This window comes from Hemicordylus capensis, chromosome 5, assembly GCF_027244095.1.
Source record: "Hemicordylus capensis ecotype Gifberg chromosome 5, rHemCap1.1.pri, whole genome shotgun sequence".
Taxonomy (NCBI): domain Eukaryota; kingdom Metazoa; phylum Chordata; class Lepidosauria; order Squamata; family Cordylidae; genus Hemicordylus; species Hemicordylus capensis.
Genome location: NC_069661.1, coordinates 93542737 through 93559638, shown reverse-complemented (window position 1 = coordinate 93559638; position 16902 = coordinate 93542737). Strand labels below are relative to the sequence as shown.

The window sequence follows — 16902 nt, the reverse complement described above, 5'->3', positions numbered from 1 at the left end:
CACTTCAGCTATCAAGATTAGCATAACTAGGACAAACCGGAAGGATCACAAAACTAAAATGATGAAAAATTGGTAGAAATAACTTGGCTGAAGTGGTGTGATGGAACATTTATGACTCTGCTATGTATGTCCCAAATCAGTCTTTGGAATGTGCTGATGATGTTTTGGCAGTACTGAAATATGTTTTATCTACCCAAGAGTTCTGAAGGAACTCAAATGTGAAATTGCTGATCTCCTAGCAAAAATATGTAACTTGTCCCTACAGTCAGGCTCTGTACCAGAAGACTAGGAAGTAGCTAATGTAACTCCCATTTTCAAAAAGGGATCCAAGGGGGATCTGGGAAACTACAGACAGTTAGCATAACTTCTGCACTGGGAAAGTTGATGGAAAGCATACTTAAGGACAAAACTGTTAAACAGATAGAAGAACAGGCCTTGCTGAAGGAGAACCATCATGGCTTCTACAAGGGAAAGTCTTGCCTCACTAACCTTTTTGAGTTCTTTGAGAGTGTCAAGAATCATGTGGATAAAGGTGATCTGACTGACATAGTATACTTGGACTTCCAAAAAGCTTTCGACAAAGTTCCCCACCAAAGGCTTCTGCATAAACCTAGCAGTCAAGGGATAAAGGGACATATTCATGTGTGGATTGGTAACTGGTTGGACAGGAAACAGAGGGTAGGAATGACAGTTTTCACAATGGAAGTAAGTAAGAAGTGGGGTCCCCCAGGGATCTGTACTGGGACCAGTGTTGTTCATAAATGATCCAGAAGTTGGGGTAGGCAGCGAAGTGGCCAAATTTGCAGATGACAATAAACTATTTAGGGTAGTAAAATCCACAACAGATTGTGAGGGGCTTCAAAAAGGATCTGTCAAACTGGGTGAGTGGGAACAAAATGGCAAATGTGATTCAGTGTAAGCAGGTGTAAAGTGATGCATATGTGGGCAAAAATCCTCATCTTCATATATATATGAAGTCATGGGTCATGGGGGACAGCTTGCTGAAAGTGTCGACTCTGCATGGCAGCTGTGAAAAAGGCACATTCCATATTTTGAATCATTAGGAAGGGAACTGAAATTTAAAATGCTAACATTATAATGCCCTTATACAGATCAATGGTGTGGCCACATTTGGAGTACTCCCCCTGTACTCCGGTACAGGGAGTACACCGTACAGAATAGTGAATTCTGGTCACCGTATCTTAAGGAGGACACTGTAGAACTGGAAAAGGTGCAGAAGAGGGCAACCAAGATGATCAGAGGCCTGGAGCACCTTTTTTATGTTGAAGCAAAGCTACAGCATCTCGGGCTTTTTTAGTTTGGAAAATAGGTGACAATGGGGAGCCATTATAAAGGTGTATAAAATTATGCATGGAGTTGAGAGAGTGGACAGAGAGAAATTTTTCTCCCTCTCTCACAACACTAAAACCAGGGGTCATCCCATGAAACTGAAGGCTGGGAAATTTAGGACCAACAAAAGGAAGTACTTTTTCAGAAAGTACGTAATAAATCTATGGAATTCTCTGCCACGGGTTGTGGTGATGGCTACTAGCTTGGATGGCTTTAAAAGGAGCTTAGGCAAATTCACGGAGGACAGGTTTATCAATGGCTACTAGTGTGGTGGCTATAGGCCTCAGAGGCAAGCTAACTCTATATTCCAGTTTCAGGGGAGCAACAGCAAAAGAAAAGGGGCATGCCCTCACCTCTTGCCTGTAGGTTTCTCAGAGGCATCTGGTGGGCCACTGTGTGAAACAGAATGCTGGACTAGATAGGCCTTGGGCCTGATCCAGCAGGGCTTGTCTTGTGTCCTTATGACTGTTCATGAAAGCACAAGTGTGCATGTGCACACCAAACACACACACAATATACTGACACATGGTTGGTAAAGCTGCTCTCTCAAAATAGGAACAATGTGAAAGTTCTGAAGCAATCTTTTAGAAAAGTGAATAAAATGGGGGAATGAGGAATGAATCATTTCTACACATAATATACGCACTTGTCTAATATTTGTAATGATATTGTATTTTTAAAATGCATAATCCATCTTTCCACTTTGAAATTATCAAGTTGATACAAAACAGTTCAAACCCTTTAAGGCTGCAGACACAGAACACCAAACTCCACTAAATACAATTAAACAAAAAGTCACGTTAACACTGAGTGAAACAAGCTTGAATCTGTGTCGGATTCACCATCACCACTGAACATTAGCAGCTTGCGCCAAGCAGTACAGAATACAAACATTTTTATCCAGTTCCTAAAACTTAATACAATTACATTTTGGAGGGTCTCTTGTGGTAGTATGGGTGCTCCGCCACTTTCTGCCACACGGCAACAGATTATAGTTAATACTTGAGCCTTTTAAAGAGGTTCAGCTTTTCTTCACAGATAAGAGACTGACAGCTCCATTTCTATTGTACCTTAGTGTGATTCTATACATGAATTTAAGTAAACAGGGCTCAGCAGAATACTTTCCAGGGAGTAGTTGTGGCACCCCCCCACCCCAGGTACATTTGGGGAGGTCAAATGTTTTTTTCAAATCCCAAAAAGTATTCCTTTGGCAACCATTTGCTATTCACAACCCAAATCAACTACAACTTTGGCATCATTTACATTTGAAGACTAAAATCCTATTTTAATTTTAATTCCATTTTATAGTGTTAAGCAGGGCTGGTTCGGACAATACTGCTCTGCACCAGAACCATAACTTTGCTCTCATTCCCACATGAGGTTAAAATAAACAAGACCCCAACTTTGCAGTTTTTCCAATTCCAACTGCTTTGTACTTGCTTTTGAGAAGTGCATTAAAATAGTATTTGGAGTCTGTGTAGAAGGGGCATTTGGATTAACAGCCTCCAGTGGAATAAAGGATGTGCAAGAAGGACATCAGGACATCCATGGAGGATGTCATGATGGGTGCTCTCTCAATGCACCCCCTTCCTAATCCCATGTGCAGGGGGAGGTATTGTCCACATCATTCCAAAAGGTACTTTCCAAAAGCAAATACAAAAGCAGTTGGGGATGGGAAAACTGCAAGGTTGGAGCCCTTTTTCATGTTAACATTGCTCTGATTCCTAGATGAAGTAATAGTGCAAAGCAGAAGTGTCTGCTTCTATTTAAAGCCCTTGCTGATGTAGGCAGGGGAACCAAAGATACCTCATTCCTACCTTTGGTATCAGGTGATTCTATAATGCATTTTTAAAAAATAGGTACAAGCTAAATAAGGGTATTTGGATTTTCATGGAATATCTGATCACAAATATCAACCTTTCACAACTGAAAATATTTTACTGATCACTTAATCAGCATCTCAACCCTACAGAAAGTTCAGCCTTTACTCAAGCCTCCTGGCCATCCAGTCCCATACCAGGCTGGGACCTCCAGGACATATATGCCTCAGAGAACATACACAAGTTCCTGCCATCACCTGCATGAACAAGCACAATAGTTTCCAAACCACTTTTTAAAAAAACCTGTTGAAAATTTACAATGTGCACCAAAGTGGCTGGAGACCCCTTGACTTGTTATCGGTAAATAAACCTCAACACTGATCTCGTTCTATGTAATTTTGATTCTTACACTTCATTTATGTATGGGTAAATCTGACAGGCAACAGGTTGCAACAAGTGGGTAGAAAGAAACCTCTGTGCGACTTCCTTTGACGTCTCTGACATTTGTGATGACCCATGAGTCAATTCTGATTTTCCTCCCATCGATGATGTTCATCATAGCTTATTACCCATTTTTCTCCCATCGTTGATGTTCATCATAGCTTATTACCCAATATAAATTTAAGTTTCCTAAACCATTTTGAATGAAATGTCAGTTATGATTATAGACCATAGCTAGAAGAACTGAAAATTTGCCTGACAGTATTCATGTTGTCTTAGATAGTCTAGCTTCAAATGTCACTCCAAGGAGAAATGGTTGAGGTGGCATTTTAGGAGTAGATATTACTACTCTGAGCCTAAAACACAGATGGGCTATTTCCCTGAGAAAGTGTTCAGAATATTAAGTGACTGTCCCTTTAATAACAAATGAGAGACACACTTTCCCCCACCCACATAGTCTTGTTATTAGAGCTACAGAAAATACTTCAGCTGCCAGAAAACACAGAAAGACCTCATTGTAATAAGTGTGCAAACACAGCACAGCATTTTTCATTTTTTTTAAGTTTAAAAAAACCCCACAAAAACTCATTCCACCATGAAAAGAGAAACATTTCTCTGTGAAATTGGCAAATTCCCACCTGGGGCAAATTCCGATATATCAACATTGCAAGACGGGTAACCTCAAGTGTTAATATCTTTTTTAAAAATCTTGCAACCAAGATTAAGGGGTTTGAGCTTGATAGGACGTTTTATGCCACAGAAACATCAGCCCATGCTTCCTTATGATCTGCTTCTTTGTGATAACATTCTCATCAGATTGATTTATGCCAAGAAGTTGGAGGGTTTTTTGTTTGTTTTTTACACACAGTCTTAGAGACTAAGGAGGATTTCTGAAATGTGTCCCTAGGTAAGAATCAGAGAACTGAGCTGTACAAGAAATGTACCATATCATCTAGCTGCCAGGTTGTAACTGACTCCAATCTTCAGGAGCAAACTTTTTGGCTCAGTACACAGAGTTTTATTTTGTTTTTGTTTAGTCAACTTAAGTCAGGAAATGGAAGCCTTATCTTTGCCTTTTTCCTCACTTCTCTGAAAACAGATACCTCTAGTATTTTTATTTCATTATTCTGTAATTATTAAAAATATTTATGCTATGCAGATAGGAGTTAGGTTCCTCCATGCCCCCCAAACACGTTAAGTAGAATACCAAGTAATATATGGGAAAAGGTCAACACATTCAGGCTGCGTCTGCACATACCTCATATTTCACTTAGTCTTTTGTTTAAAAAAATATATATATCCACATGAATTCAAAGCAAAATTCAGTTTCCTCCTGAGGCAAACATCTGAGAATTTTCAAGGGAAACCAAATGAAACAAATAAGATAAAAGAAATTTATTGCTTTCTACACATTCCTACTTCTTAGTCCCTCACTCACCAAATTGATTTTTGCATACACTGCTGTACTTTTGAAACAAAACTCCTAAGAGCTGGTGTGGTGGGGGAGCCCTTTCAGCACTTGTAACTCTCTCAGCCTGGCAGAAGGGAGGGTACATAGGAGGTCTGAGAAAGCCTCCACACAGATCATGCTCCTACACAGTGCACAGTCCCAGATGATAAAAAGCTAATTATGTCAATTTCAGTGATGATCTTTTTTTTTTTTTAATTCCACTTTCCTCACTGACATATTATGAGCAATGAGCGCTGTTCAAATAATTTGCCACAGATGTGCACGGGATCCCCTTGAAAACTTTCAGCAGTCTTAGAATCATCATAGAATTTGAGAGCTAAAAGGGATCTTGGAGATCTTTTAGTCCAAACCTTTCACTGCCCTCAACATTTCTCAACTGTTCAAAATCTCACAACTGAATTCATTATAGGTTTCACATGATGACAAAGCTGATGACGGTAACCGAAGCCCTCTTCATACATTCTCCCTACATTCAACCTGAACACAGGAGCAGAACTGCATCAGCAAGCCATGCCCTATGCACAGACACACTCCATGACTGTAATAATTTGAATTCCACAAAAGGACAGGCACTTGAACAAGAAAAGAACACTTTATTGCAGAGAGAATAAAACTAAACTGTGCTGAGTACAGCCTGCACAAACAGGTTCTAAGTGGAATGGAATGGAATCTTTATTATAGTCATGAACCAGACAGAAATAGTGGAACAATAGGCTCCACTTTAACTCTGCTGCTCTGTGTCAGGGACTATCTCAGAATTACAACAATCATTGTATTTTTCCCCTTAACAAACAACAAAAGGATAGCCACCTGCCTAGAGTACTTCTACAGAGGAGAAGTTACCAGCACTTCACTCTGGAGTACATCTTTACCACCCATGAACCTGCCCTATGTCAAACATTTTAGCAGCATTCTATGAGTCTCACTAGGGCCTTTACCTTCTGCTGGGATTGCCAGGGTGGCTGCTCTCATGTCATAATCAGTGGTCTCTTGTAGATGTTCCAGGTGTTGTTCTGCTTGTTCTGGAACTGCAGTGGCACTGTTCTGGTACTGCAGGCAAACCAGCTAATGGAGAGCAATTTCGAAGTTAATTTCCAGTGCCACACAGAAGCCCTTTTGGTAGTCTTCGGAGAATTCTCTAGTTATGCTGATAAATTTCCCTTGGTCCATCTGAAATAAGATTGTGGTGGCACTAACTGCTTAATAGTGCTCTGCTGGTCCCAAACATTGGAGCTATGGTTCCTCATACAAACACAATCTCTTGGTTTCAGTCCTGGAAGCTCCCAGGCTCTCCTGTCAAAGTACTGATGTCATTTCAGGGCTTCCTTTCTCTCTTATACTGCCACCACCATTACCCAGCAATAGGGCATCTGCTATGGGCAGTGTGGAACATATCCTCCTGCCCATCAATAACTGTGCTGGGGAGTAGCCATTTTCCAGAGGTGTACTGCAGTAAGCCAAAAGTGTTTGATAGAGGTCTCCTCCACCATCCTTGCTTTTTTTCTCAGCCAATTTTTCACTGAATTGATCTTTCCACAAGACCATTAAATGGGGGGGGGACGCAGAGATTAGAGGGAGTATGATGAAATTCCCACTTCCTAGCAAACTGTTTGAACTCTAAACTTGAATATTGGGGCCCACTATCACTAATAACATCATGAGGAATTTCATTCCTTGCAAACACTGCTTTCAACCTGGCAATAACTGATGCACTGCTAGTACTGCACAAAATACAAATCTCAGGATATAAGGAATAATAATCTATAACTATCAGAAATGTAGTCGAGTTCCATGTGAACAGATTGGTACCAACTTTCTCATGTGCCCTCTACGGTACATGGTGTGGGTTCAGGAGCTCAGGCTCCTGGCATGGTTGATACTTCAAACAGATGAAGCAGTTTTCTACAGTACTGGCAATATCTCAATCAATCAAGATATTGCCAATTCTGTAAAAATCATGACACCCCGTGCTTAAAAAAAACCAAACAGTTTTCAATCCCTAAATGGCCTTCATGCATCTTCCAAAGCATGTCATGTTGGAGTCTCTGTGGAATCACCATGTTGCTGCCTTTGAAAACAACTCCATCAATTACTGATGGTTTATGTCTACAGTTTCAGTAGTTTCTTATGGTGAGATCGCAGCAGCTGCAGTTCTCTAGCCAGCCCTTGATGATCTGTTCTCGCAGTAACAGCATTGATCCATCAACATGTTTCATGTTTGATTTGTTGTATTTTCCATCTGCTACTGGTAGCCACAGATCATCATGGTTCTGTAGAAGCACTGTACCAAACCAAAACTATAATGCATCTGTTGAAATTTTAATTGACTTCCCTGGGGTATAGAACTTTAGCACAGGAACCATCTTCAGCTCTTGTTTCAAGGCAGTGCATGCTTCTTCCTGTTGTACATCCTAGAACCATTCATTTTTTAATTTCAAGCATGGCCCATAGCTGTGCAGCTTTAGTGAACAAGTCGGGTATGAATTTTCCCAGATAATTTACCATACCCCAAAACCTTTACACATCTTTCTTTGGCTGAGACTGTGGCATCATGTCAATGGCCTCGGTTTTCTTCTCATCTGGCTTCATCCTAGCACTCAAGATAACGTCTCCCCAAAATGTGAGTTCAGTCACTCCAGACATACATTTGTCTTTATTTAATTTCAAATTTGCAGCTCTGGTTGCCTCCAGGACCTCCTGAAGTCTCCCATCATATTCTGTTTTGGTTGTGCCCCAAACAATGATGTCATCCGTTGAAGTGTCAACTCCATCAATATGTTCAAAAATCCTGTGGATTGTTGTATGGTACACTTCAGGAATTGAGGTGATGTCAAATGAGAGTCTCAAAAATCTGTACCAACCACATGGAGTATTTAAAAAGTGCAGAGTTTTCAACTGTCTTCTCTGAGTTTCAGTTCCCAAAATCTGGATGATGCATTCGATTTTGTGCAGAAGCAAGCATCTGCAGATTGGACCATAATTCCTTCCATAGTAGGCAGTTTGGAATCTTCCCTTCTAATAGCCTTGTTAAGACTCCTAGGATTAAGGCAGATCTGCAGCTTGCCATTAGGCTTATCCACAATGATCAAGGAACTCAACCATTCCGAACTCAACCATTCTGGAGTAATAAGGGTTTGCAAGGTAAATACATGTTTTACTAGATTAAGTTTATCACAGGCAGCCACATCCAAAACGAGGACTCTTCGTTCAAGTACAAGGAGGAATGCAAATTTATATGTGGTATTTTTGTAGGTATTGCTGGCAATACATTGTCCCATAACTGGTATTTACAATCCTAAATACCCAGTGACCCATGCATTAGCTGAGTGAAGTTTTGGCCTAGGTTTCAGTCTTCTATATTCATGTTCAGGCAAAACATTGACATGGGCACCAGTATCCAGTTTAAAGGCTATAATTGTCCCATTCAGCTCCATTGGTTGGATGCAGTCTCTGCTTGTAACTCCATTTGACTCTACTACATCCACATACTACTCCTCTCTCAGGAGCTGGTAAACAGTATGCACTTGAAGTTTCAGCATTTGTGACCTGCAGTATTTCAAAATGGATTTGCTTGCCACAGGTATAACAGGGTTTTCCAAATGCAGCACACTGTCTAGGAACATGGTGCATGCCACAGTTCTTGCATTCTTGTCTCGAGCTACCATTGGCCTTAATGTGAGCTTTCTTAATTGGCTGTTGCATTATTAGAGTGTGCTTTTGTTGTCTCACATCTTGCCTATTGAGTTCAGGCATAGTTTCCTCAGATGCCATCAATTCTTTTACTTGGAATTCCACACTTTCTGCAGCCTTGCAAATCTTCAGAGCCTTTTCTAAAGTGAGGCCTTCCTCATGCAGTAGCCTTTCACAGACTACATTATCCACAAATAATCCTCAGCCAAATGAGTGAAACTGTCAGGTCCCCAAAAGAACAGGTACTGCTGAGAGTATTTAATTCTGTAACATATTGTTCTGTAGTTTCATCCAGTTTTCATCCAGTTTTTGCATGCGAATAATCTATACCTTTCAAATCTCTCATTTTTTTCTTGGCATGCAATACTCCTCAAATCTCCTAATGATTTCACTAAATTTCTTTTTTCCCCTCTTCATCTTCTGCTAAGTGAAAAATTATTATAAACCTCTAGTGCTTCCTCCCCCGCTACATGCAACAGGATAGATAATTTTGCTTTATCAGGTTTGTCCTCAGCCTCTGCAGTGGCAAGATACAGTTCAAACCTCTGCCTGAATTTTCTCCAGGATTCTGAAAGATTTCCAGACATTTGAAGTAAAAGGGGGAGGTTGCAAGAACTCCATTTTTAACTTACAGTTCACAGACTCTTGTCAACAGGCCTCAGGCCTTATGGGGGGCTCCTGGGACTTTCTGTTCCCAGTGTTCTGCAGAGTGGTGGAAAACAGACTGCTTCTGTGTCTTTTTTGTTCATCACTTCTGACACCATGTAATAATTTGGGTCCCACACAAGGACAGGCACTCGAACAAGAAAATAACACTTCTTTATTGCAGAGAGAACAAACCTAAAGTGTGCTGAGTACACCTTGCACTAAAACTGGTTCTAAGTGGAATAGGCTCCACCTTCCCGGCTGCTCTGTGTCAGGGACTATCTCAAAATTACAACAATCATTACAATGACCACATCCCCTGCAAGCACTGGATGTGGGGAGAGTGTCCTTCTATGTTATAAAAGAATACTTGCCAGCAGGGGTTGTAAAATCTGTGGAGAAACTCTCCTCATCTTCAGTGCTTGCTTGTGCAAGAAATAAGACAAGCACTGAATGTGGGGAGAGCAGGGTGTGTAACAGGGGCAGAGGGAGACCAGCGGTGGCCCGGGTTCAGCCCACCAACACAGCCCTAGCCCTGCCCCCTGCATCAGACACCTCTGATGTCAGATGCAGGGTGCGTAGTTAAGCCACGCCCCCTGCATCTGACATCAGACACAGGAAGCATAGCTTAGCTCGCAAGCAGGGCTGCACGACCCAGTTTGCAAGCAAAGTCCGGCCAACACCGTGTTCACAGTGTAGCCCGAGTAGCTCTCCCTGCTTTTAAAGGCAGGGAGAATCACTCCCGGCCATGCTGCGAACACGGCGCTGGTTTCTCTCATAAACCGGGCCACTTGGCCCCGTTTACGAGAGAAACCAGCGCCGCGTTCGCAGCATGGCCGGGAGTGACTGGTCCACTTGGCCCCGTTTACGAGCAAAATCCAGCCAGCGCCACGTTCACAGCATGACCGGGAGTGACTCTCCCTTTGCGGCATCCTTTGCGAGTGCAATAATGCCCCTGCATTTGACGTCAGATGCAGGGGTGTGACTGGAGCGCGATGTGTAGCCCTGCAGGGCGGAAGCCCCAGGTTCTTTGAACCCATTCCTGAAATGGTGGCTCCGCCTCTGCGGTGTGGTCACAGAGGACATTGGTACAAGTGTGTGTGTGGCTGAATACGGGGAGAGTGTATGAAGAGGGCTAGAGGGATGTCCAGAACTCCCCTAATTTGGGATGCCAGATAAGTGCTGCTTCACCCCTGCCAGGACAGTGCTTTCATTTGCAAGTGATGTGTGGATAGTGCTGCTTTCACAGGTGGTGCCTATTAGGAGGCAACAAAGGAAACTGCCTTATACCAAGTCCATCTAGCTTAGTATTGTCTATGCTGACTGGCAGTGGCTCTCCAAATTTTTAGGCAAGAGTCTTTCCCAGCCCTATCTGGAGATGCCAAGGATTGAACCTAGGATTTTCTGTATGCAAAGCAGATGAGCATAACCTGCTGGATCAGGCCCAAAGCCTATCTAGTCCCACATCCTGTTTTCCACAGTGGCCCACCTGATGCCTCTGAGAAACCCCTAGGCAAGAGATGATGGCATGACCTCTCTCCTGCGGTCGCTCCCCTGCAACTGTTATTTTGAGGAATCTTCCCTCTGAGGGTGGAGGTGGCCTATAGATGCTCTACCACTGACCTACAGCGCCATTGCATCACTGAGACAAGCAACAGAAATCCCGCCCCGCCCCCCACACACATCTCCTATTTTGTGGCATTTGAAAAATGGTATTTTTCTGTAACCTTCCCCCCCACCCAAACTCTCTAGAAGTAAAAAACACTTCACTTATACCACTCAAGCATCAAATACTCATGCAGCCCTACAATCAAACCCCCAAAAGGTTGGACTACACCCTCCTCTAGCAACAATGTCTACCCATTTCAAACACTTTGAAACATTTTTTTTTTAGTTTCCAAATGTTCCTTAGATAGCATTGCAATCTCCCTAGATTTTCTGGGTAATGTTTTAAGCACGTCACCCAGATTCCCCCAGATTTCAGATTTCATTTTAAAAAAAGAAAAAGCTAAGCTCTAGCCCTTGTAGAAGTTGAGTTATGGAGCTAAATGTAAGGTCACTATTCTGCTCAACCGCTGGACTTGGATTAAGGCAGGAGGCTAGCTGGGAGAGTTTCACAAATGCAGTAATCCCCTGAGCAATGTTGGCTTTGTTTTTTTATCAGCAGGGGATCTTTCTCAGGCAGTTGAGAGGATAGCTTGCTTTTTATGTAAATCACTGCCTGCCTACTAGGCTATGTATTGTAATGTTTAAGGGTTTGGGCTTTACATTCTATGCATGCCTACTTAGAAGTAAGCACCGTTGGTTTCAATCAGATCTTCTCCCAAGTAAGTGTGTGCAGAATTGCAGCCCTGACTGAAAAGCTATACATTATTATTATTATCTATATATATATAATTCTCCTGGGTGTGCCTTTCAAACGTGCGTCCTGGCAGCCCAGCTGATTGGCTGCGCTGCAGGGGCGCCTGATTGGTCCTGGCGCACCCAGGAGAATTGGCTGGCTGGGCGGCTGCGGAGGCAAGGCGGCGGGCCAGGCCGCAGAGGCAAGGCGGCGGGCCAGGCCACGGTGGCGGGCCCCAGCCCGGCCGCAGATGTGAGGCGGGGGCGGAGGGCCAGGCCGCCGCGGCGGGCCCCAGCCCGGCCGCAGATGTGAGGTGGCGGCGGCGGCCCGGTCCGGCCCGGCCCGACAGTGCGGTGGTGGTGGTGCGGCAGCGGCGGGGTGGGGGCGGCCTGGCCCGGCAGCACGGTGGTGGCGGCAGGACTCAGCCCGCTGGCGGCAGCAACCGCGGCGGTAGGACTCGGCCCGCTGCTGGCGGCGGGACTCGGCCCGCTGGCAGCGGCGGCTGCACTCAGCCCCGCCGGAGACGGGGGGGTGTAGAGAGAGGGGTAGCTGGCCCCAAAGAGCACACAGATGCTCTGTGCGGGGTCGGCTTGTTGTTGTTGTTGTGATAATGATGATGATGGTTCTATTGCTGCTGTTAATATGTCAATGAAAATGGTTGGGCAAAGATATCTTCCCCAACTATTGTTGGTAGATATCCAGAGAAAATACAAGCCCACTGGAAAGTGTACCTGCTAATTTGCATAATATGCAAATTGTGTGCAAGCCAGTTACATAATATGTAAATTACGGTGCCCAGATTTGGAGACCCAGAATATGGCAACCCTTAGAGAATGTGATTTACATGAAGTATCCATCTCCTATAATGATTTTATATTGAAGTATCCATATTCATACATCAACAACATTGAAGTACCCATCTCCTATAATGATTTTACTTAACAAGAGCTTAGAAGTATCCACCCAGCCATTTGTGGGGCCTGAAATAGCACTACTGGGCCTACAGCATGTAATGCATAAAGGGGGGAAGGAATGCAGCCGGAGTGAAACATTTTTAAGACACACTGAGAGTTTTCTTGTGCTTAAAACTTGGACATTTAAATCTCTGTGGCTTCAAAGTGCTTAAGTTTGGCTGGATTATTATACCCAGTTGTTTTTTCCCCATCTGGAAAAGCCCAGACAGAATGTGAAGCATCTATAGCATCACCTTCCATCAATTATTCCCTGTTTGTTATGCCTTTAAACAGTTATTCTATGTTACAAGCCTTCAGTAAGCTCAGCTCAAAGTTATTTTTTTCTGTCTAGTTCTTTACATGCTTTAAAAACAACAACCATAAGCCTTTATGTTTCATTTCTCCACAGAAAAAGAAAATACCGCTGTTTGTCTTGTCAAAGGAAAACCTGATGGAGCTTTATGGGCCCCATAGTCACTACCCTTCACGGAATTTGATGCTCAGGTTAGAAGCAATTGCCATCTTTGTAAATTCGGCCTGGGATTTGAGAACAAAGCACATCAACCCCAATAACAAAGGGCTGGAAAGCCAAATTGGGCCCTCAGTTTCAACTGTACAATCCCATTGTCTCCAAGGATGTCATTTCAGACAACCACACAACACCATTGTTATCAGCATCGTGCTTAGAGCAACTTGGTAAATGAGTTCATTAGTGTACAGCAAAGAGCAGCTCCTTTCTTTTTTCAGCCTGATGCCTCAGCAGAGATAGCAAATGTGAAAAACAACAAAAAGCTAATTTTTATTATGCAAGTCAGCAGTTCAAACTCCACAAAAATGCATATGCGACAGAACAGTGGATCACATATTTTTAGGCAATCACTTTCAAGTAATAAGTGTACTTAAAACAAGGAACAAAGTTAGGCTGTAAACATAACTTTTTATGTACTGAAAACTCTGGCCCTTTCACACTGATCTGCTCTCTTCAAATAAACCAATGAGTACAGACTTAAGTCTGTGCTATCTTTTCTTTCTCTAAATGTTTGCCAACTTCTTCAGGCAAGGGAATATCCACTGTAGCTATATACAAAATGCATGAGCATTTGCTAGACATATTAAGTAAAACTCCTTTCTTGCATAGTAGTTAATGGAGTCAAAAGGGAGATGAAAGCCAATGTAGTAAAGTGGACAGAAAGACTAGGTTTGAACATGGGACAGCTTGTTTCATAGAAATATTCAACCACAAAGCTCACTAACAGCATTAGTGAGACCTTGGAGGTGTTGTAGGGATGAAGAGAGAAAGTAGCACAGTAAGGCCACCTCTGGTTCAGCCCCCGCAATGTCCAAATTATCGGAACTGAGGTTACCTGACCCAACCGTGGTTCCAATTTTGCCCCCAAACCTGGGAATGAACCCTCAGTTTGTAGTGAGTTCCAATCACCCAACTGAGGGTCCATTCCTGTTCCTTTATGTCCAGATTGGGATTGTTCCCCAAACCAGAGGTAAGGAAGAACGCTCCTCCTGTGGACTGCCAACCCACTGGCTGGTGCGAGCTGTCCTGCTGAGGTCAGAGGGAGCCCGCACGAGTCTTGCCCACTTTGCCAGCTCCCAAACTTCAGATTCTGAACGTCTGGGAGCATGCAGGGGGTATAAAAGCAAACTCTTTGCAGGTCTGTCCAAAGGCAACCTATAACTCACCCCAAGTTCTTGGGAGAAGCTGAGGAAACTACATAGTTATATATGATCTCAGTATGAGTTTTGAAGATTGAGCCACAAGATTGTTGCCTCAATCTTCTCCATAATTTCTCATAGATGACAGAGGCTTCACTGCAGGCCTACAACATGAAACTGTGGCATAGGAGGCAAGGAAGGTCTAGTGGAGGGGGAAGGGTGGAAGCACTGGGGCCAGTGAAGTGGGGGTGGGGCCAGCAAGAGAGAAAGGCTAAGGGATGGGGCAACAGAGGTGAGGTGGGGATGGTGGCCACTGGCAGTGGAGTAAAATCCATGCTGAGGTGCAGGTGCACACACTTGCCACCGGAGGCTGTCACCCTGATGGAGGAGTTGCCCCTGGATATCAGAAGTTCCCCATTACTACTAATGCTTGCTTCCTTGAAACATCTGTATTTTTAGGAAAGCAGCACCCATACCCTCTTCTTGATATGACAGTCTGTAGTAGACAACGACAACATGTCTATTTCCTTCTCCATTTACTTTTACCCAGCTGTTCTCCACTGGGCTTTGATATTAACTCTCTTGGATTTCTGTGAAGGTGTCCACATATATAATGCATTCTCCGTCCCTTTCTGTTTCTTTGAACAGGTTATATCCCTCACTTGCTACATTCCAGTTCTCGGAGTCATCCCACCAAGTTTCAGTTATACCCATCCACTTTGCACTTACCTTCCTGTACTAGGAGTTCAAACTCCAGTGTTCCAATGTCCCTGCTGTCATCTTGTTGTGAAATTTGCTAGGCAATCCCACAACTCTCCCAGTCTCTCTTATAGCATCTCTCTATGTCACTACCACTCTAGCAAGAGAACACATACAGTATGTACCCCTTTAAAAAGGAAAAAGAAACTTTCTTAACGCATATGTTCACTCCCTTTGGTCCTCTCAACTATTTTATCAATGTGGGGAGTCTAAATAATGGTCTCCAAGTACCTGCTGCAGCATTGCTGAAGCAAAATCGGTATAGTTTCGTTGGATGGGAAACTACTGGCAGTCTCATGTAAGAGTCAGATCTCAGTATAATAAAATGATTGCAGAATATTAGTTCTGTGCTGCCCACACATCATCCCTGTATCTTTTCTTGTAAAGATACAGCTGTTTAGCTGTTTGCTGAACAGCAAACAGAGGATCTCCCTCCAGAAGGCAATTCTTCCTTTCCATTGTGTGAGGCCAGATATTTTGCTACCAATGCTAATAAAACACTAAAGAAATGTAGATTACATCCCTCATCCCCTTGTTATCTGGGGAAAGCCCTTAAACATAAATTGGCACTGAAAATGGCATCAATAAGAAAGAAATCCCATGAGAAAAGAAAAAGAACACAGTGTAAACATATTCCTTATTTCTATTCAAGAGTTGTAAGAAGACTGACTTATGCAAGATGACATCTACACTCACTGGTAAATTAATATCAAGGAACACAAAAAGATGATGATTTATACTACACACACACACACACACACACACACACAATGTGGAGCCCATAAAGTCAGTGTCTTTTCTTTATTATTCCTTTAAGACTGCAGGCGACATGGTCAAGGTTTCTCTGTCAATGCTGTAACGAGTGAAGCTTGTTTGAAATTCAGCACACCACTGAGAAGCTGTAAGGCTCGGCCAAGCATCAATATCACAATAAAGAAGCAGCCTTGACATATGAGACATCCAAACAGATGAATTGAACAAACTTTATGAATATTTTTTATGACTGTCATTTACAAAGCACTAGGTACCCAAGCAAGAATTCAAAACATGTACTGCTTTTATTTTTCCTGCTTGCAAGTTTGGAACTATAGCAACGCTGAACATTAGAAATGGAGGTGGGGGGGTGTATGTGTGTGTGTAGATAGATAGATAGATAGATAACACAACAGTATGCACATATACATATTCTATCTTAATCTGAAACAGAAGAGACCACCTCCAGCCTCAGTGGCAAAATGTTCAACTGAAAGACCAAGGCAAAGTGTGGATGTATGGAGCCTCATTTGTATAGCCACAATCACAGATCAGACTGTATGAAGTCTTCACAGCTTATATGGCCTAGATGTTAGGGTAACTCACCATTTCCATTATTTACCAGTTGCAGGAGAAGAGCAGCAGGAGAGAGGGTATGCCTTCATCTCTTGCTTGTGGGCTTCCCAGAGGCATCTGGTGGGCCACTGTGTGAGAAAGGATGCTGGACTAGATGGGCCTAGAGCAGGGCTGTTCAACTTTGGCCCTCCTGCAGTTGTTGGCCTACAACTCCCATAATCCCTGGCTATTAGCCACTGTGGCTGGGAATTATGGAAGTTGTAGTCCAAAAATAGTGGTGGGGGCGAGACAAAGTTGAGCAGGCCTGGCCTAGAGCCTAATCCAGCAGCACTGTTCTTATGTTCTTAAGAGTAAAATAAGTATTTTGGCCACCTAGCTTCTTGTACTAGTGGGCACCATTGCTCACTTCAAGTTCCTAGCCACATCCCTATTAAT

The 16902-nt window shown here is 43.1% G+C and overlaps 1 protein-coding gene across 2 annotated transcripts in view; it reads right to left on the bottom strand.

The window, feature by feature from the left end:
• SGCZ (sarcoglycan zeta) overlaps window positions 1–16902 on the bottom strand; it is an 889976-nt gene that overhangs the window by 630258 nt on the left and 242816 nt on the right. Inside the window, exon 1 of one of the 2 annotated variants that reach the window (XM_053253769.1) lies at window positions 16498–16571. The exons of the other annotated variant lie outside the window; for it this stretch is intronic. Coding sequence (XP_053109744.1) covers window positions 16498–16506 — 9 coding nt within the window. The 5' untranslated portion in view covers window positions 16507–16571. Of the gene's footprint in view, window positions 1–16497; window positions 16572–16902 lie in introns of those variants that run through there. 2 annotated transcript variants of the gene reach the window in all.